We start from the raw sequence: 23132 nt of genomic DNA on the forward strand, positions 1-23132 counted from the left end.
TAATATACTATCTTATGAAGTTTTGGAAGAGTTTTTGGTATAATATGCTATCTTGTGAAGTTTTGGAAGTTAGAATTGGTAATTTTCGGTAATGGGAAAATGAAATAGTTGTCTAGATGATTTTGGTATACTTGAAATGCAAGAGATAACACTAAACTTTAACTTATGTAAATATTAGTAGGTTTAAAGGGTTAAATGGTTATCAACATTTTAATTACTTGTATGTTTGAATGAAATGGTGAAATGGTGAAATGGTAGTAATATTGATGCATAAGTTGTGTTAATTGCTTAGGATGGAGTATTGAATTATGGTATTTTTCTTAATTGATTGAATGGAAGAGATACCTTGTACAAATAAGTAAATGGGATAGGTATCAAATTGGACCCTTTAGAAATAGTCAGTCACGTCGCAACGATGTCCTTTCAATGTTACGCGTCGTCGTAGCAAGATTAAATAGAGGTTACGTCATGACAACATAGCCTCAATGTCGCGATAGGTCTAGTTAGTATATTGCATCACAATGAGGAACCCCCGTAGTCATGATGTCAACTCGAGATTTTGAAAATATTAGAGTTTAGTCCTAATTCAACCTTGGGTTAGCATTAGAGCTTTCATAAGCTCGTATAAGACCCAAAAGGTTTGTATATCATATCATATTCATGTTTTGCTCGTATTTAAATGTATAATGGTATAAATTGGTTGTATTAAATCATAGTTGCTTCAGAAACAAATGTGAGATCCTATAGCTCGGACCTGACGATCGAGTCAGGTATGGGGTGTTACATTTGATCTATATATTTACTTGAAGATAGATCTATATCCAATCTACTTGGAAAACATTTTTTTTATTTATTAACATGGTTGTCAAAACTAGATCAGACTGTTTGGTTGAATTGGTTGAATAAAGAATAAGTGGTCCAATCAGTTCAACCGGCACCATAAAACTGGAAAATAATGAACCAGTAAAAAATCGATTGAACCACTAAAAATAATTTAAACAAATTAAGAAACTAATTTTACCAGGTCAAGCTAGTTTAGATAATTAATTTTATTGTTATAATTTATAAAATGGTTATGTTTCTATTATTATGCATTTGTGTTTTTTTATTACTTTTTTATGAATTTTTGAGAATTTTAGAATTTTTTTTATGATAAATTGAGAGTTAATGGTTTAACTCATTCAATCACCAATTTGATTCTTACAACATTTTATAATGATACCATATACTAAATTTTTTTCGTTTACTTTTTGAATAATGTATTTAAAATAATTAATGAATGCATTAATGTAACAGCCTGATTTTGGGCCTAGTCGGCAGAGTGGTTTTGGAACCACTGCTCTGAGGTCGGAGAAATTATTTTTAATATTATTTTATGTGTCATAGCATGATTATACAAGTGCATGAAAATTTTGGTTAATTAATTTTAGCAATTGTGAGCTTAATTACGAAAAAGGACTAAATCGCATAAGGGTCAAAAGTTTTGTTTTGCTAACCAAATGTGTTAAATAGCTAGAGAATCATAATTCGGGGTCTTTAAAGTGCAAATAGGCTTTTAAATTAGTGGTGGTCGGCCATAGGGGACAAGAATTGACAAAATAGTCAAAGTTGGTAATGGTTTGGTATTTGATGACAAAAGCAAATACTAATAAAATAAAACAATTGGTCATTTCTCATCTCCATTTCCTTTCTCTGCCGAAATATTGAAGGAGAAACCTCCATGGAAGCTTGAAATTTTCAGCCACTTGCAACCCTTACTAGTAAGTCATTTTGATGGTATTTTTTGTTGATTTTTGTGTTTTTGGGACCCTTGTAGCATGAGCTAGCTAATGAGGGGATTATTTTGCAAAATGGTTGAAAGTCTAGGGTTTTTCCATGTGAATATTTATGTTGTTTGCTGAATTTTTATGGAAGAAAATGAGTCATGGTTGTGTAATAAACAACTTTTGTGAAAGGATTTTCATGAAAACACCTAAAATGGACCATTTTGTAAAGATGGCAAAATGAGTTATAAGTACGAGTAATAATGAGAATTTTGGGCTGCTCCTAGTATAAAAAGAATTCGGCTGGGTTTGGGTAGTTAGGAAATTCGATAAAAATCGATTTACGAGCCTAGGGGTAAAATCATAAATTTGCGAAAGTCTAGGGGCAAAATGGTCATTTTTCCAAAGTATAAATTATGAAATGTATTGGTTAATATGATGATTAAAATAGTGGATTTTATCATTATAGATCAAGAAAACCGAGATTCGAGTTTAAATCGAAAAGCACGAGGTTATGGGCTAAAATGGAATAATTGGCCGAAATTTTCATTCGAGGTAAGTTCGTGTAATAATAATAATGCAATGTTATAATTGAATATTAAATGCTTTATTGTTATTATTATATAAATTGTATGATTGATTATACGGATATTCTTGATGAAGATTCGACAAGTAAGTACATAAGCAAATAACGTGATGTTGTAGCATATTTTAATGCTTTGGTAATATGAACATTTACATGTTTTATTGCTATCATGAAAGTATGAAATGTATGATGGAAGAATAAATGACATTATGAGCAAGTGCGACGACATTGAGTTAGACAAGAAACCTCGTTTGAACCTCAGGAATAGTATAGGATACACGGATATGTCATGAGAAAAAAATGTGGTCTGAACTCATGAGTTGTGTCTGAGTTCATGAGATACGTGATATATGTAATGTGGGTCCGAGTGCTGACTATGTGATCAGGCCAGTGAGTAACTTACTGAGCGATCATATCGTGTTAATGCTTTGGGGTCCGAGTGCTGACTTTGTGTACAAACCCGTGAGTAGCTCAAATGCGAGCATTACATAATATGTGGCAGCTTTAGCTACATACGTTACGCGCTATGAGTTGGTTCTAGCTGCGTATATGGCACTATGTGCAAGTTTCCGTGTATACATTAGTGTTCCTAATGTTCAACGGGTAATTCAAGGAAGGATCTGATGATGGTCCCAATGAGGTATGTCATTGGTGAGAACGAACTTGAGTTATGTTACGAATGAGTACAGGTATGTACAAAAACTCAATTGAATATGAAATCCACGAATGGTAAATCCATGAGTATTGTGAAATGATGTTGTGTTAATCTGGTGGACTAAGATATATGTTTATAAATGCATAGATTTCTAATTTAAAAGAAATGAAGGTGTGATGAACTTAGTCATCATCATTTTTGTACTAAAACTATTTTGGACAGTAATTGTAGTCCAACTTTGAAAGTTCACCAAAAATTGTGGAAATTTAATTTGAGAATAAAATATGAAATTAAATCTTATTGAGTCTAGTTTCACATAGAAGAAATGGTGTAAGAAAATGAATATCAGATTATGAAATATTTAAATTATTGTGAGACAGAGTCAGAATGATTTTAAAATCCCCTATTATGATTTGAGAAAATTATTGAAAATTGTACAAAAATATTTATGGGTTATAATTTATATGTTTAAAATCCTTAATGAGTTTATTTTCAAGAGAAATAGACAGTAATGTCATCGGAGTCCTGTATTATGAGATAATTAATTTTTAGTGAAGAGGGATCGGAATTGTCAGACAGCAAAAAATGGGTAACTTTAAAGAATAAAATGTATTTATTGGCTAGACTAAAAATTCTTAAAATTTTATGGTAAGAATATATGTGAGTCTAGTTTCAGGGAAAATTAGTGGATCTTAATTTGGAGTTCCGTAGCTCCAGATATAAATAAATTAGTAACTATTACTTGAGAAAAATAGCATGACCAGAAAATAAGTAAAAGTATAATTATAGTCGTATTACCTTGAGAAGCATGTTGGCATATTACTTATTATTTTCATATGGACTTACTAAGCGTAAAGCTTACTCCTTCCTTTTCATTTCTTTTATTGTTGTCAGGTCGGCTCGGGGTTGCAGATTGTCGGAGGTAGCATCACACTATCAAACTATTACCGTTGGGGTATTGATAAACCTTATGTGTATTTGAGTGAGTGGCATGTATAGGGACTTAGTTATTATGATGTGTATTATTCTGATTTGGTCAAGATGTTGCCTTAAATTGATTCGTTGTGTTTAGCCATGAGACGTGGCTTATATGGGTGATGGCTTGTAAGCTTATTTATCCAAGCTATGTATTGATGCCTTGCAATATTGTTATGTGATTATATTTGTTTGATATGAATGGTTAGTGTTACGGTATGTATGCTTGATGAATGTCTTATGACCAAACGAAGTGGTCATAATCAGAGAATCAAAGTGTGATATGGCAATAAGTCAATAATGCTGGAAAACAAAATTGGTGTGGAATCACTTAGGCAGGTATGTCGTTTGTGAATGTGAAATAATGTCAAGCATGGTATAAATGTATAAGTGATAATCAAAATGACATGTTCAATTGATTGTAAATTGGTATGTTTAGACTTGGTATAAAATGAGCAAGCAAAACATATGTATGACGACATATGAATATTACAATTGAGTCTTAATGGAGGATGTTTAATTATCTATTTGATGCTACAATATATGTGTCTATAATGTATTTAAGTATGTGAGGTATTAATGGTAACAGAAGGCTTAGAAAATAGCCTAAGTGTTGGTCATACGGGCAAAGACACGGCCACGTGTCTCAGCCGTGTGGAGGACACGACCTAGCACACGTGTGTGTGGCCCGGCCGTGTGGTTCAAATTATTTGCTGACGTCACAAACAGAGAGTTACACGGGCTGAGGACACGAGCGTGTCCCAAGCCACACGGGTGTGTGTGACCACACGGCCCAACCCACACGGACATGTGACTCTCTGAAGCAAGAAAATCTGTTAAGTTGTCCAAAGTTTATCAAAAGTTCTCGATTTAGTCCCGAACCACCCCGATGTGTGTTTTAGGCCTCGAAGGCCCGTATAAGGGACGATATGCATGTGTTTGAAAAGTTTTAATTTGGACGAAATTTTGTGGCCCGGTTTTGCATGTTTGTGAATGTTTAAGTCCGGTAACGCCTCGAACCCCGTCCCGGTGTCGGATACGGGTAAGGGATGTTACAATTAACTTATAGATAAATTTAAAACCAATATCAAATTCTAAATAATTATAATAAATTTATTTTCAATGACAATAAAAATTATTTAAGAATTATTATTAATAAGGTTAAATTTAAAATTAATGTTTGCCATTAATTAAGTAAATTATAAAAATAGTATAACATTAGCATAAAAATTAATAACAAGTAAGAGGTATTTACATTTTTATTATAATAAAATAAATCATTAATACTCCTCAATAAGCTTTTTTTTTAAGCATAAAAAGAATTAGTTTCCAATGTCAAATGTGATTATACATGCCTATTATTTAATTAATTTTTAAATAATATATTTTTAGTTATTCTAATTAGTGTAAAGTGACATTGGTTATTCAAATTGTTGAACATAATTAAAATATATTAATTTATTTAACAATTAAAATATTACAATAATAAAAAAATTAAAATAATAATTAATAAATAGAATTAACATATATAAATTATTTTGATAATTGGGATCTGGTGCTAATAAAAAATTTCTAATCATTATTAGAAATTTTGTACAAATTATAAAAAAGAATTGATATACTGTGAAAGTGTTAATTGATATAATTAGAGTATGTGAAAAAGAAAAGGATTTGGTAATTATTTGGCTAAGTAGAGATATATGATGAAATATGGAGAGTTAGAAATGTGAGTAAGAAATGGAAAATATAAAATCTATGATAACTTTATTAAGTAGTTATGAATTTGGTGGAATTTTGAATAACAACGAATGTAAAATATGAAAGGTATAAAGTGATTTTAATATGGTAAATAATATCAAAAGTATGATATTAAATAAATAATAAAATAGAATTATTATCGATTGTTAGAAAAGTTTAGGAAGTTTTGATTTATTAGTGTAATTCACATTGATTAGTAATAAATATAAGTTAGAAGAAAAAATGTAATATTTAAATATTGGGATAAATTTTAAAATTATATATGATTTTTTATTCAATGTGCAATTGTATACATGAACTTTAATTCGGTGCAATTATATTTGTGAAACTCTAGTTGTGGTTCAAATGTATATTTGAAACTTTAATTTTGATTTAATCGTATAAATTTAAAGAAATAAATATATCAATTTATTTTTATATTGGATAAATTTAATTATTTATTATTGCAATATATAAACATAAAAGGATGTTATATCAATAATTGTATTAATAAGGATCAAATCAAAATTTCATATATAAAATTATACAAAATCAAAGTTAATATATACAATTGCACATTAAACCATAGTTCATATATAGTTTTAGGATTTATCCCTTAAATGTTTTGGGATTTATCCCTTAAATATTTGATTATAAGATTGTGAAATGAATAAACACTAGATTTTACTGCTTTGGAAATTTACTTTAAAATTATATTAAATAATTATTATTTAAATATTTTTATATTTTAAAATTTTACACAAATAAATTTAAATAACTATAATAAATTTTATAATATGATAAAATATTAAAAAAGATAAAAAAGTAATACTATAACGAAAAATTATATGATTTATCTAAGCCATTTAAAATTTTCTAACTAATCCTTCAAAATAAATAATTTAACTAAACATGGAATGATGGTATATATTAATTAATTTTATATATCATTTAAAAATTTAAAAATAAAGATATGTTAATATATCATTTAAAAAATAAAAAAATTCTAGTGACCAAAAAATCATGTAGCTTGACCCTTTTGCAAACTCAATTTATAAGTATATAATAATTTAAAAAAATCAAAAGTAATATGTTTTTCTCTAAATTAAATTATTATGAAAATTTATTTAAATAATTTAAAATCAAATTATTATAAACCACAATACGGATTTTTTATATGTAAAAAAATAATGAATTTGTAAATGATGCAAATACACCATAAAAATATTAAAATATAATAAAAATAAAAATCAATATTACATAAAAAATTATTTCAATAAAGTAGTAATAATTTATTAATTTTCTCTCCTTTTCCTTCTTACCTTTCTTTCCCCACGTTCCAAGTTTCCAGCCCATCCCACAAACCCAAAAAATTGTCAAAAGTTAACCTTTGAGAGTAGTATATTTACCTTTTACGCCCTAGACAGTTGTCATGTTTAGAAAGTAGAACATCTACACTGCTGTAGATGTATATTTTCTTTTTATCTATTTTATAGATTTTGAAATGAATGCTTTGAATAAGATAAAATATAGTAATCTAGTAATTAAAAAGAAATGTCATGATAAGTAATACAGAAATCTGTGTGGAAAAAAAATCTAATTTTTGATAATTTTGAGGCGTATTCTTGATTAGTAAAAGTAGAGAGTTGAACCATAAAATATGGTTTTTTTTATTCTACTTTATGAAACTTTTATAAATGTATATCATATGCTCAAAATGAATGAGTGATGAATGAGAAATTGATACTCAAAGTAAGCCACTTGTGAATTTTTGTTGAGGAAAAGAAAAATTTAGATCCCACATTGGTTAAATATCAAGTGTGATATATATATATGTGAACCAACTTGAGGGTTATTGAATGACTAAGTTTGAAACATTGCCTCGTGCGTAGGGGGTGCGAATCCAAATCCATCAGGGTTGTGGGTGCATCCATACGACGTGGGCGATGTTGAAATGTCGGGCCCAAAATGTAGGTGTCTGATATCAGAAGGCAAGATTTATTCGTTTATCACTGCAAAGGTACTATTGCCGAGATCATTTTGTTATTATATCTTGGGAGACAGTCGACCAACGTTTCTTCAAGTATCATAGAGCTGCCGAATCTGTCTTAAGGAAACTATGAAAACAGGCCTCAACATCTAGTAAAACTCAATTCCCATATTCGATTTTGGTTTTCCAAAATCTTGTTTATTTAATTATTTTCAAATATGATGTTTTAAATAAATATAAATATTTATTTAATTTGTTTTATTTAAATCAAGTGTTTTTACATAAATATAAATATTTGTTTATATAAATATTTATTTATATTAATTTGTTTTATTTATTTATATAATTATTTATATTTATACTTGTTCGCTAACGTGTTTTGTTCAATAATCTGATAATTCAAATGTACGTAAAGTGTAAGAGTGTTTGGATGAAAAAAAATTAAAATTTTAAGATGTTTTATTGGATTTTACAAATTATAAAAAAATAATAATATTAAAAAAAATTATATAAAAATATTCAATAATTAAATTTGTTATAATTTATAAATATTTTCAAAATAATTTTTGAAGGTTAATTTTTTTTATAATGAGATATTAAGTTAAATGAATTTTGAAAAATGGAATTTAAAAACTAATTCAATTTCCCTTTTAAAATTTCTCACTAATTTGGAAATCTTCCATTAGTTTTACCTCAACGAGTAAATTCATTTTTAAAATTTTGAAAACCTTGATGTAAATGAAATTTTTCGTCCAAGCACAGCTTAAGAGTGTATTTGGGTGAGAAATTTATAGGACGAATTTCATTTTTATCAAGGTTTTCAAATTTCTAAAAGTGAATTTACTTGTTTGAATAAATATATTTGAAAATTTTAAATTTTTTGAGTAGTTTCAAGAGGAAATTTTAATGGCTCAAATTCCTTTTTCAAATCCCACCTAAATAGGTTTTTTTTTTCAAAATGCCTCATATTTTTTTTGATTTAATACAAATGGTCTCACTATAAGATAAAAACTCAAGCTTTAAAATTTATTTTTATTTAATTATAATATATATTCTAAAATTTTATTTTATTAAAACTATTTAAAATTTTTAAAAAATATAATGATATTCGTATTGAATATTTTATATTATTTATTTTTAATATAATCATTTTTTAATTGGTAAAGTTCCATTAGCCTAATTTTTCTAAATTAATTATTTATCCAAACAAAGTACAAATCCTAGCATTTTGAATTGACGTATTTTAAAATATTAACATTTTAAAAATTTCAAAAATTTTTAAATTTTTTCTTCTAAACACACTCTTAAAAAATTGTAAAAGGAAAAAGCAAATTGAAATAAGATATATAAAAATTGTAAAATGTTGAAATTACCTATAATGAAAAGTGGCAAAATAGAAATGAATTTTTATAAGTAAATTCATTTGAATTAAATAATAGAAAGTATTGAAAATTTCTTAGGCACCAAATGTGAGATCTCTTATATGAGATCATTACAAATTTGGATAACGGGTACTACACTAGAGAAGAATGCAACAAGATGTTCTTAAATCTTAACAAATTAATTGTATAATTACTCAACTCACCCAGATATACACCAACTATTAAATTACTAATAAGATATTAACCGACTTTCTTAAGGGATCGATGATAATGACAATCAACAGTTTAGTTAATTCTTACAAGTTATACACCAACCAAAGTATTCTCTAGATGCAAGTAAGCTATAGATTATTTCAAGATATCTATACATTGATGATCATATTAATTGAAGATTTCTCAACCACCAAACTTCTATGGATTCTCTTTAATAATTACTTGTGATTTTACTCTCTCTTTTTTTCTTAGTTAGACTTCATTTATTTGTTTCTTTGGTTGTTCTTAGTTTTTAGATTTGATATTTGGTGAGTTTAATTAATTAAGTTATGTATGTGTTTCCTATTTATTTGGTTGGTTTTTAATCCCTTTGTTGTTTGATCATCAAAATAATTCTTTGCATCAAATTATTTATTATAATTTATTATTTGACAACCATCTTATATACTTGTGTGTAAAGTGATAACTATTTTAGGCATTAAATTTTTTATTATTATCATATTTTTACTATTTTCATTATCATTCACAAAACCATGGGAGAGTGCAGTAACATGAGATCATATTTAATTTTTCAAATTAGTGGATAGTTTATAATAGAATGCATAATCACTAAAAAAATTATTTATATAAAAATAAAAAATTTATTATATTAATATTTGACTTGTAATTTAATATATTATATTTTATTGGGTTTACACCATTTGATTTATGATATTAAACTCAATCATCCTTCGGTATAAAAAGTCTCAACCAAATATTTTATTTGGGTAGAATAAAAAAATTTATTTATATTAATAAAAAATACTTTTTAATAGTTATTGATTAATTATTTAATAATTTGATATTTTCTAGAATTTTATGAAAGTTTTGCATAATTATAAATATATATTTTTAATAATTTTAAATAATAAATTATAATTTTTATATTTTAAATAATATTTTAATTTCATTTAGAATTGCAGTTTGAAAAAAAAAGTGTAAAACTAATATTTTAGCTATAGTTTAAAACAATACAGTCAGTTTTGCACCGATTTAATTATTCCAATCAATGCACACCATTTCAGTAGTAAACCGAAACGATCAATTCATTTTTTCACATTGATAAAATTTTTAGTTTGTAAAATTGCATTGGCTCATTGCGTCCAATTCCAATTTTATCGGTCAGAGTATCATGTAACATCTGGTGCATAAATAATATTAAAAAATATTTAAATTTACTACTTCTTTTACCATTATAGTAATAAATAATAATAAAAACTAACTTGTTAGAGTTTATTGACTTTAAAATTAATAAATAATAAAAAATGAAATTTTTATATATAAAAAAGTAAAATATTTAAAAATGTAAAGAAATATAAATTTCATAAAAAAATTATAAAAATTATCGTATCAAAAAAACATTTTATAATTTTTCTATAACTTTTATTGATTTTTATTTTTTATCATTTTTCGCCACATGTCACGTTGTGTTGCGACACATGATAACTTTAATTAAAAAAAACTAGGGGTTGTTAACTTTAACGATCAACAGTTAAAGTTAATTGATAAAGAGACTTTTTGATGCATTTTATAAATTTTTATGATTTTTATAAAATTTTATAATTTTTAATTTTTTGCGATTTTTATAAATTTTTTTATAATTTTTAATAAATTTCAAAATTTTTATATTCTTATTAAAATTTAATAATTTTTCTAAAATTTATTTTTTACAGTTTTTTTAATTTTTTATAAGAGCAAGGGCTTAATTGCTATTTTGAAAAATTTTGAGGATCTTTTTGAAGTATTTTGAAAGTTCAAGTACTCAAATTGAGAGAAAAAAACAGAAACTTAATTGCTTTTTTTTAAAAAAAGTTTAAAAATCTTTTGACATATTTTGAAAATTTAATTGCTCAATTGAGTGAAAAAAGGACTTAAATAGTTTTTTTTTTTAAATTTGAGAATTTACTACACCAGTAAGCCTTTTATATATTTTGTATGAGACAATCTTATTTTAAATTGTTTTTTGAATTAAGTTGTGAGAATATTGTTGTTTAAAGGTGTGCTATGATTTTTTATTTTTTTTAATTTGTTAAAGGATGAAATTTTATTTGTTAATTTATTGAATGATATTTTATATAATTGATTAATATTTTTATATTTGAAATTTATTTAATTTTATATTTTTAAATATTTTTAAAAATTTGATAAATACAAAACGATATAATACCTGCACATATAAAATTCTAATAAAAAACTGATGCATCTACCGGTTCGATATTGACTAGCTTAGAGGTAGAATTAGCTATTCACCTTGGGTTAATGTCAATGATATTTAAACCAAATTGGATCCCTCGGTTGATTTGAGAATGGTCCGATCACTAGAAAAAACCGTTTGAACCGTGAACTAAGAAATCGGTAAAAATCCTGTCCGACCGGTTCTTTCGTCTGCGCAAGCCGATAAAAACAAACAACCTGAGACCCACACCCACCCGGGCAACCACCACTCTCGTCACTCGTCCATCCGGCCTCTCTGACTCTCTCAACCTCTCTTCACTCTTTAGTCTCCAATCTCCCTCCACCTTCCGGCTTTCAGCCTCCAGTTCAGCTGCCTTTAGCCATCTGCTTCTTCGACGACCATCGCAGCTGAAAAATGAGGAAGTCAGAAAGATTGGTTTGGTGGTAAAGGACAAGTGAGAATTGAAAGGAGTTAGCGATAATAATTTTTTTGGTTTTCTTACTTTATGTTGGCTATGTCCTATGACTGAAAAGACGGTGGGCTAATTTAAATTAAACTTAAAAGCATAGGCCAAAGTTTATTTGAGGTTTTTTTTTAATTTTTTTAATTATTATGATTTTATATTATTAAACAATAAATCAATTAAACTAAAAATTAATAATTTGATTAATTCGACTATTAATTTAATTTTAAAAATATTAATTTACGTACCACTTCATCATCTTGTTAATGAACAATTAACCAAAATATTACAAATCGAAAACATATATCATCATATTCTAATTTAATTTTTTTATAGTTGAAATTTGTTGATTGTTTTAATGATTAAATGTGTAATTTATTATAAGTAAGATGCATGAGATTTAACTGATTTATAATAGCACTATAATATTTAAATAAGAATTTATGGATATTGAATGAATTAGAGGTGGATTCGGTTGTTGAATTCTTTACTTTAAAAATTTAATTAGAAAACGTGATTGTAAGAAATATATTTTTTTATCATTTCCTAATTAAGTTCAGTCGGGAGTGTTATAACCGTATATAGATAGATAAAAATGCATTGATGAATCATGATTAGAGTAAGGTTCGGTCTAATTTTGATTTTTGAATTTTCTAAGAAAATTAAAATATAATTGTTTAACCTACCCGTGAGTCATGAGAACCGTAAGCCGAGATGAATAGGTAAAAGGAACGGTCAAGATTAAACCAAGTGGGTGGCTGATGAAAAATACTATGGAACCGCCTTCACAGAATGAATAAAAAAAGGAAAATTAAATTTGGACCTTGAGAGAGTCAGTCAGTCCATATCCAATTACGATTTTTTCTCTTTTTCTTTTCTCATAAATGCCCCTTTCGCCCCCCTGACTCTCATTCAAAAGGCCTAAACTCGAGATCTTTTTGATTATATATAGTTTTAGCCCTAGCTACCCCAGCTCAGGTCCAATTCCAATTTAGGGTTTTGTTTTTCTCTCCCTCGCTCGAACAGCGAACAAACAAACAAACAAACAAAAGCTTTAAACTTCAAAGCTCTGAACCTTTTTTTTTGCCTTTGGGTGCTTCAGCCCAATTAACCGACTTTGTTCTCCTCCTTCATCTTCCTCCTTTGCGCTTCCCTCTGTTACCGGAAATTCAAATATATTATTTTTTTAATTCCTTCGGTTTCCGGGTGAAAACAAGCCTCTAAATCGGTGAAACTGTTGTTTTGGATCTGCTTTCAGGGTTTTGTTGGTGATACAACGAGGTATCAACTATTTTTTTAATCCTCGATTTATATGTTGGGTTTTGTTTATTTATGTCTAATTTTGCAATTTTAGAGTTTGTTTTCAGTTTTTTGGATCTGGTATTTATTGAGTATTTCTTTTTGTGAGGCTTTTTTTTTTAAATTTTATTCTTGGTGTTAATCAAAATTATGTTTCTTAGTGGTTTTTATATTGGCTTACGTTAATCAAAATTATGTTTCTTGGTTGTTTTCATATTTGGCTTATGTTTTGCTTCATGTGCATCTTCTAATCAGTTTTTCGCCTTTTTTTATCCACATAATTTATTTCACTGTAATTGCTTTTCTTATGGGCTTCTTAGTGTGTGAGACTGATAGTTATTTCCTTTTTTGTGTTGCAATGGGGTTTCATTGAAAATTTTTTCTTGGTAGAACTCATAGGATGAGTGTGGTAGGATTTATTTTCCTCATTACATCCTCTGAGAAGCAGTCGTTTTCTGTTACCTGTTTTCGTGGGTTCTCGTTTCTCAATTTATAAATGGTCAAACGACGGTTTTTTCCAGCACAAAGTCCATGTGGAAGGTAGTGATTTGGTTTTTGTTGGACTTGAGTGGTAAGGAGTTCAATGTTCCTTAATTTCGATCTTGTGTGGAGAAAGTAGGTGCTAACAAAACTTTCCTCCCATTTAGGTGCTCCGGAAGAGGTTGATACTGGGGGTCTTAGGCAATAAATAGATAAATAAGAGATTTGGTTTTTGTGTCTTTGGGTTGGGGACCTGTGGATTTTCACTTCAGCTGAAGGCACTTTAGTCAAGTTGCTTATGCATATCCACTGGGCTTTTTGGTCCATAATGATAAGGTTAGCTCATCAATCTGGGCATGCCCACATTTTTAGGTATATAAAAGTTGGGTTTGATCCTGCCAATTAGCAAGATATATGGGAGCAGTGTTTTTTATTTTTTGGTTTATTTAAGTTGTCTTTCATGTCCAGATGTGGGAATAAATTGGTCTTTAGACTTTGCAGCTTTGAGTTACCAAGTCTAGTTAATGTGTTTATCAAGTTCCAACTGTTATTTTTCTGGCTAAAACGCATCTGCTTTTGTTTACCGTAGACTCTTGAAGGCTTTTTGAATTCTAGGCTTGGCTTAGAATCATTTCAAGTTTGTCTTTTAACCTGAATGTTGTAGTTTTAATGTTCACTGTAAAGCCAGCTTCTCTGCATACCTTTTAATATTCAATTGCTCAGTCTTTTAAGCCATCTCTTCAAATTTGTCTGGTTACTAATATCTATCTGAGGATCATAAAAATTAGTTAACTCCTGCTCTTGTTTGTTATTTTGTAAATTTGAATAACTATTGTCTCGTAGATAATGGAAACATTCTAAGAAGCTTGTCATTATTCTATGAGTTTTGAATCTACTGTGAATATCTAAACTTGCCTTTGGGTATCATCAATAGTAGTATTCTCTTCTACTACAATATGCTGTCTTCATGGTGTCTGTCTTGTGTTTTTTTCATTGACTTTTGAGAACTTTATCATCTGCTGTCTCATCTTCATTGCAGGACGGTACATTGAGATGGAGACTGCAATCATTCCGGTTACACCTATTACTCCTACAGACAACAATGACCTTGTTAGTTCCGAAGTACAGTCCAATAAACGCAGGAGGAAGAAGTCTATTGTCTGGGATCATTTCACTGTGGAGACTGTAGGAGATGGATGTATCAGGGCCTGCTGTAATCAATGCAAGAAATCTTTTGCTTACATTACTGGTTCAAAGCTAGCTGGAACTAGCCACCTCAAGAGACACATTGCCTTAGGAATCTGCCCGGTAAGCCGTCAGAGGAATCAACAGGCATCAGACACTAAAACTGCTAATGCCACATACGAACCAAGAAAAAGACAACGGGCAACTCCTGGATTTGCTAACATCCCTTTTAACCAGGAACGCTGCAACCATGAGATCGCTAAGATGATTATAATGCACGAGTATCCCCTCCACATTGTGGAACACCCTGGCTTTATTGATTTTGCACGGACTCTTCAACCTCAGTTTAATATGGTGAGTTTCAATACTATTCAAGGAGATTGTGTTGCCATGTACCTGAATGAGAAGCAAAGGCTTCTCAATTTTATCAATGAAATTCCAGGAAGGATAAGCCTTACGTTAGATTTACGTATTTCAAATCAAGCTGTGGGCTATGTTTTCATAACAGGACAGTTCATTGATATGGAATGGAATTTGCACCGCTGCCTGCTTAATGTAGTCATGGTACCTTCTCCTGATTCAGACTGTGCCTTACAGCAAGCTGTTGTGTCTTGCCTATCAGATTGGCAATTGGAGAATCGGCTATTTACACTTGGTTTTGATCAGTCCTTCTCAAATGTTAACATAAATCAAAACCTAAGAGCTCTATTTTCTGTGAGGAACCCTTATATGCTGCATGGTCAGTTCTTGATTGGAAATTGCTTTGCTCGTATTATAAGTCTTCTTGCACAAGAAGCACTATGGTCTGTGGGGGAAACAGTGAAGAAAATACGGGATAGTGTTAAGTTTGTGAAAACTTCAGATACTCATGAAGAGACATTTTTTGGACTGAAGGAACAACTTAAAGTCCCCAGCATGAAAGACATATTCATTGATGACCAAACAAAATGGAACACAACATATGACATGTTGGCTGCCTCCTGTGAACTAAAGCAAGTATTTCTTTGCTTGGAAACCTCTATTCCTGATTATAACTTAGCCCCGTCAATGGATGATTGGAAGCAGATAGAAATTCTCTGCACATACTTGAAGCTTTTCTTTGATGCTGTCAGCATTTTAACTGGCCCAACATATCCGAATGCCAGTGCATTCTACCATGAAGTGTCAAAAGTTCAGTTGGAGTTGACACATGCAGCAATGAGCAATGACCCCTTCATCAGCAACTTGACCAAGCCTTTGAAGGAGAAGTTTGATAGATACTGGAGCGACTGCTTCTTAGTTTTGGCTATTGCCGTGGTAATGGATCCTAGATTCAAAATGAAACTTGTTGAATTTAGCTTCTCTAGGATATATGGTGATGATGCTGGAATGTGGATTAAGATTGTTGATGATGGGATTCATGAGCTCTACCTTGAATATATTGCACAAGCACTTCCTCCACCGGAAACATTTGTTGAAGAACGGAATGGGAGCATCATCCCAGAACAGAATGGGGGTGTCATCCTCAAAACTGAACCCCCTGAAGACGGATACCTACATGAAGAAGGATACCTTCAAGAGGAACAAACTCATGAAGCAGCTCCTCAGGAGGTATCCCATCATGAAGTAGCTCATCAAGAAGATCCCCATCACGATGTTGCTCATCGAGAAGTATCCGATCAAGAAGTAGTCAGTCAAGGAGTAACCCATCAGGAAGAAGCCTCTCAAGAGGTACCTTCTCAAGATCCCCTTATTTCCATTGGAGATGGACTTTCAGATTTCGAGGTCTATATCTCTGAGATCAGCGGTAGCCATCAGATGAAATCAGAACTGGATCAATATCTTGAAGAGTCCCTTTTGCCTCGGGTACAAGATTTCGATATCTTGGGCTGGTGGAAATTAAACAGGACAAAGTATCCTACACTTTCGAGGATGGCTTCTGACATTTTGTCAATGCCGTTTTCCACCGTTGGTCCTGATTCAGTTTTCGACACAGAGAGAAAAAAGATGGATAACTACCTCAGTTCATTACGTCCTGTGACGCTTGAAGCTCTCATCTGTGCTAAGGACTGGCTCCAGTATGGGGGACCATCCCAGAGTTGTGAAGCAAATGTGAAGATGGAATTCTAAGTACAGATTTCGTTTTCATTCATCTGTTACAGGATACAGTAGGTAGGCCCCTTAGTGGCTGGTCTCGTGTCATATAAAATCCTCTTTCCCCCTCGTGTTTCCATGAGATGTTTTATAGGATTGGATTTAGCTACGCATATTATTCTTGGATTCTATGAATCAATGCCTTGAGATTCACATAAAGTTTTCAATTGCGATGCTTCTTGTTAATGCATTTCTTTCCTTCTATAACATTTTGATTTGATGAATGTAACCTGTTTAAAATTTGACCCGGTAATTTGGCAGGCGTGGAATCCATAAGTACCCATTATTATGTTGGTGAATTATATGAGAGGTTTTGATATGTTAATGTTTGGTCTTAACCTACCTCAGATTTGTTACTTTTTCAGATTGCATCACCGATGAATTTACGATATTGACAATAATGAGTTACTCTCACTACGGCAGTTGTTTGTCCTCATTCGTTTTTAAAATTATCATTACTCCACTATTAGAATTTTTAAAAACAAAATGTTCAATGTTTAATTTTTTTAAATGTTTTTGATAATGATAATAAATTTTTAATTAATCTCAAATTTTCAACAAAATGAAAATGTTGGAAGGATAATTTTAACTGATCTTTTTGAAAATAAATGATTCTTTTATTAAATAGCTATCCTGATAATATAAATTATTATATTTGAGATTTAAATCACAAAATTAATAATTTTCAAAAAGCCGAAACTTTTATCAAATAAGTAAATTTTGTTCTGTACTTAATTCTTTTTTTAGCAGTATTCAAACAATTTTATTTAGTTCAGTAATTATGAAGTTTAGTATTAAAAATTTAATATTTAATTTTACATTACTTAAATTTTTAGTTTATTAATTTACACCTAAGTCAAAATTTAGCATTCAGTTAATTATTTTTGGTTTTTAGATTTATTTTTTGGTTGAAATAACAATAAGTGTCATTATCTTTTTTATTGTTTGAGCCTTTTCTCGATGATTTGAGGTGGTATTCATGTAAAGTTATTCCAACAACGTGAAGTTCAAGATTTAAACTTAGTTTAAATGTTTGAGAAAGAAGTTTACTTTCACTTCTTTGATCTATTTATTAATTTAATTTTTAATATACAAAAATTAAGAGAAATTAATTTCACGGAACCTAATTTCCAACATTGTTATTTTTTAAATTTTATTTTAAAAATCAAAATATTATAAACAACTAAAGTAAAAGTGGGATGGAGATAGAGATGAATGAATGTATGATATATTTAATATCCATGAAAATGAAAATAATAATAATTTTTAAGAGTCATACAATAGTATTGTGTCTTCCATTGCTATTTTTAAGTTAATCAAATACAATATAGTTGAAAAAACCAAATCAAATGTATTATTAAAAACTAAAAAGAAAAAAAATTACATGAAGGAAAATATTGTTATAAAAATTGCTAATAATTTAAAAGAGTAAGTGGTTAAAAATTTTGGATTAACATTTAAGGTTTAAGGCTTAAGTTTTATCAATTATTTTTCCTTCTCTCAATTTGTAAAGTAAATTATAAAATTTACTTCAAAATATTCTAAAACATTAAATTAAAATATTTAGTATGTACCTTCTCTTTCGCATTATAGATTATATAAATAAATAATTATTTATCTAGTTGTATTTAAAATAACTGACATATAGGGAAGAGTTATATTTCAGATACAAGATCAACCATCTAAAATTTAGTCTCCCTTCTCTTCTTATTACCCTTTTCCCCCATACTTTCGAGTTCTTTGAAGTCTGCAAATCTGCATAGTATATATGTGTATATATATATATATATATAAAACTAAGCAGCTATCAGTTCTTTATTGAAATTCTAATGCAAATTGTCAGAAATTTTGATGATAATGTTGGGCTCGTTTTTAAGTCTGTAGTTTTTTTATATTATTTTAAATATTAGAATGTTTATCCAAAAATTTGAGAAGCTTTATATTGAAATATTATATTAAAAGGGTTGAGTAAAAAAAATTGTTTAAATATAAGATAGACTTTAGCTTGAAGATTTAAGACTCAAGTCAAGTGTATTTTTAAGTTTGTAATATTTTATATTATATTATTTTTATATGTTATGTAATTTATAACATATAAAATTAATATAATGTAAACATTAAAAATGTTAAGATGACTATATTTAAAAATTTTAATAAATAAAATTATTAAATATTAAATGAAAAATAATATAAATATATTTTTTATTTTTTTAAAAATAATATGAGTGGACCTAAAATGAGTTTGCGTTAGCTCATTACAACTATGGGTGGACTTGGACAAAATTTTAGGTCTATATTTTGTTTGGATTTCAGTACAACATTTCATCCCGTGTGGGTTATTTAGGTTTAGGAGGATATGTTAAGGAGTTGTGTAATTGAGTCTCGGGGGGAAGTTGGGAGGAGCACTTGCCGTTAGTTGAATTTTCCTATAACAAATATAACATCCTGAGAACAGTCCTGGAATATTTGGCATTGCAAGTAAGTATTTGCTAGTACTTCGATGAATTGGGGAGTTCACCAAAAGAATATCAGCAAGAAGTTTTCCAAGTGTTTCAGCATTGTTGTATACACCAAAAGACACAGTAAGAGGGTTTGCCAAAGTGTATGGCGAGCTAGGGTTCACCAGGTAAGTTGTGAACTGTTGTTCGCGAGTTGAGTTGCAAACTGGGGGTTCGCCAGTCAAAGATTGAGTCAGACTCGAATTAGGAAATAAAGATTTGGTGTATTTAGGGACACTTTACGTACAAGTAACACCTTTCCTAAGTTAGGTAAGGTATCCTAATATTTCCAAGGTCTATAAATACGACCCTTAATTCATGAGAATTCCTCTCATTGAATATTTTGCCGTCAAGTCTTTATTTTGAGTCAAGTTTGTAGCACCCAAGGTAAGTCTTTGTCCTGTTAGGTTTGATTGTCTAGAAAGCTAGGTTCACTTACATATGTGAATTCTGTAAGTTTTGTGTAACACCACTAACCTAGATCCGTCACCGGAGTGGTTTACGAGGCATTAACGGTCGATACTCAACTTCACGTAATCGCTACCTCATGTGTTCAATACTTAATCACAAGATTATATAATTAGAATCGAATAATCAATACTATAAAATTTTTGGAGTGTTTACAATGCTCTTACCAAAAGTAAAACCCATCCTGTCAGAATGACTTAAACCTATCCAAGTATTAACGGACAAAACATATGATTACTAACAAATAAAGATGCTCTGTTTATGTATGCTAGTTCAATTGTGACGTGAACATTAAAAATCCCTTAGAAACTTTTATCAGACAAAACATTAATATTAAGGACAGCATGTCACTGTTATTAATCAGTCATGAATTGTTAATAATGAAATTATTAATTTCGTTCGTTTAGTCCACAATTTAATCCGTATTAAACAAGTCAAAATCATAAGGATTTTTCGTTGACTGTTCATTCATCTTAATTAAGTTATGCTTATCTAATTATGCAAAGAACAAATGTCACTATTCGACCATGAGCTGCTTTATAAATCATGGACACTGCAAGCTAAACTAATAAAAAAAAATATATGTAATAGCTACATTGACTTAATCTGAAAAACATCAACTCAATCTACCAAGGTTCTGTCATTTATTCAATAATTCATCAGCCCTATTCACTATAATCGCATTTTTATAGCAAATAATAAATACATAAATCTTGATATACATGCATAAATCATGACCAGCATATCTAGGCCTGACATGTTTTCGCAAGTACATATATGCATGATATACGAAGCATAAAAACTCATATTGCATTTGAATAATATGTATAAATTTAACTAATATGATATGACCGAATGGCATACATAAATATTATAGCATGAAATTACACGTGGGCATCAATTTATGAGTGCACATAAGTCCTAATTTGACTTAGGATATACATAACATATCTTAGCTTATTTATCATGCATTATGAATCTTTAGCCGAATGCCCAAACGTATATACCTATATATAAATATATAACTAAATGAGTCATTTGTATTTCAACCAAGATCATCAATCAACCACATATTATAATGCATAATATAATTCATGACCGACCATAACTCATTACTTTATAGTCTAAAAAGGAAATTCTTATTATAATTCCACAAAACAAAGCTAGGTATAAATATTAGGCCAGTGTTGCATGGCCATTATACATTTACCCTTCTAAATAATCCAATCCAAAAAAAAAAAAAAGCTAATTTATACATGCCATATTCCTAGATCAATTTATAAGATACTAAAATAGTTGATAGTGTGATGATCTTGCTGACCGTTCCTCAAACTTACAACTTAACTTCCAAAAATCTATAAAACAAAATAAATAAACACACAGAGTAAGCTAATTCGGCTTAGTAAGTCACAAGTAAATATTCAATACTATGACAATTAATTATCATTAGTAGAGATCAAAATATAATATTACACTCAAGTAAATAATTTGGCTATTGAAAAGAATTTATAATCATGTACTGCCCATGTATCTAATTCCCTTTGACCGAATGCCCAACTTATAACATCATATATATATTTCCCACTTACAATATTATTATCATACACATGGCCGTATATACTCCCTTACCTGAACACATTCATAAATCTCATTTCGTTGTACATATAATCATATTTTAAGCCCTAGTAGCTCAATCGTTATTCAATCATAATTTCACTTCATGCTATCAAATAATTTCCATTAGGCCGAATGTAACCTTCCTCTCGTATACACATAATTTTCATATGTCATCTTCGAAGCTCACCTCATGTCTTGATAACCAACTTACCTTATTTCATAGAGATTCAATTGTCACGTATTCGACTTCTTCTAGTCTAATTAAATATTTATGAATCAATATACTAAAAAAAAATCGTCAACCTCACACACCCAGTGCCATATATCAGTAACGTATTGCACACTTAGTGCCGTTACATTAATATCATCGCACACTTAGTGCTAAAGTCTTGTGACGTATCGCACACTTGTGTCGTCACTTTATTTCTCGTACACTTGATGTTAAATTTCATCAAATCAGTTTTACATATAAATTTTATATTTCTCAAACCAGCATATAAATTTTACGTTTAATTACTTATATAACAGTACAATTATACTTATTACCTCGGACGATATAAAACGAAACGGAACGGCTAGTCGACCACCTTCGTTTTTCCCCGGTCCAACTTCGATTTTCTTGGTTCTTGATCTAAACACATTCAAATTAAGCTCATTCACGCATGTTCTCATTCAATTTAGTCCAAAAACACACAAATGGGTAAATTACCATTTTATCCCTGACATTTACATTTTTTTCAATTTAATCCCTATTGCACAAAACACAAAATAAGCAAAATTTAACAATATCTTGCTTAGGCCGAATACTCCTAGAACACATATAAGTCTATATGTTTCACCAATTTCACATTTTAGTCTCTTAGATTTTTATTTTTGCTATTAAGTCCTAATTACTCAAAATTATCAAAAATTCCAATACAACATATGTAAACCCAACCTTTATCTTTCATAATTCATCAACAACCAACAAAAATCACAAGCTCTCCTCAATGGCATAACGCAAAATATTCACCAAAATCAAAAATTCAAGCATGAGTTTTGTAGTACTCAAAGCAACGATCTCAAAAACGTAAAAACTATAAAAAACCGAGCTAGGACTTACCTTGAATTAAGTTTGGAAGTGTACGAACCCTAGCTTTATGTTTTCTTCTTTTCTTTGTTTTATGTTCTGCAATGAAGAGAAAAAAATATGAATGAAAGTTTTATGATATGTTTTATATCATTATAATAACTCAAATTATTGGTTTCCTATTTTGCCATTAATGAATTTAGAACCCATACTTATATAATAAGGACATAATCGTCCACCCTACTTACGCATGCTTAACTTTCAAATATTTTATTATATGTTTTATCAATATATGTATGTATATATTTAATGCCGTACACTAGCATATATACATACAATAAAAGAAAATGGACTTTTTGCATATAAAATGCTTCCACTTAAGAAGCCAACCCCAATTTAGTTCG

General features: G+C 29.3%; 1 protein-coding gene and 2 long non-coding RNA genes across 4 annotated transcripts; 2 read left to right on the forward strand and 1 right to left on the reverse strand.

The window, feature by feature from the left end:
• Positions 1-1676: 1676 nt before the first annotated feature.
• LOC121230700 (uncharacterized) lies at positions 1677-4177 on the forward strand. Its single transcript, XR_005928784.1, has 3 exons — positions 1677-1760; positions 2233-2318; positions 3899-4177. It is a non-coding gene; the product is annotated as an uncharacterized lncRNA (long non-coding RNA).
• An 8627-nt stretch (positions 4178-12804) lies between these two features.
• Positions 12805-17329, forward strand: LOC107961776 (zinc finger BED domain-containing protein DAYSLEEPER). 2 transcript variants are annotated; one of them, XM_016897904.2, is made up of 2 exons: positions 12805-13260; positions 14798-17243. In XM_016897904.2, exon 2 carries the CDS (start codon positions 14812-14814, stop codon positions 17050-17052), a length of 2241 nt encoding a protein of 746 aa, XP_016753393.1. In that variant the 5' UTR covers positions 12805-13260; positions 14798-14811; the 3' UTR covers positions 17053-17243. The 2 variants fall into 2 exon arrangements, with proteins under 2 accessions (XP_016753393.1, XP_016753394.1); XM_016897905.2 differs by lacking the exon at positions 12805-13260 and adding an exon at positions 13664-14094 and having other exon boundaries at positions 14798-17329.
• A 3808-nt stretch (positions 17330-21137) lies between these two features.
• LOC107963384 (uncharacterized) lies at positions 21138-22854 on the reverse strand. Its single transcript, XR_001701890.2, has 3 exons — positions 22762-22854; positions 22206-22290; positions 21138-21397 (listed from the first exon to the last, which is right to left on the reverse strand). It is a non-coding gene; the product is annotated as an uncharacterized lncRNA (long non-coding RNA).
• Positions 22855-23132: the final 278 nt, after the last annotated feature.

The sequence above is a fragment of the Gossypium hirsutum genome, chromosome A06 (genome assembly GCF_007990345.1).
Source record: "Gossypium hirsutum isolate 1008001.06 chromosome A06, Gossypium_hirsutum_v2.1, whole genome shotgun sequence".
Taxonomy (NCBI): domain Eukaryota; kingdom Viridiplantae; phylum Streptophyta; class Magnoliopsida; order Malvales; family Malvaceae; genus Gossypium; species Gossypium hirsutum.

Bases quoted from the DNA above. Each gene is read 5' to 3' on its own strand.
- LOC107961776 (XM_016897904.2), top strand. From the start codon at position 14,812: ATGGAGACTGCAATCATTCCGGTTACACCTATTACTCCTACAGACAAC.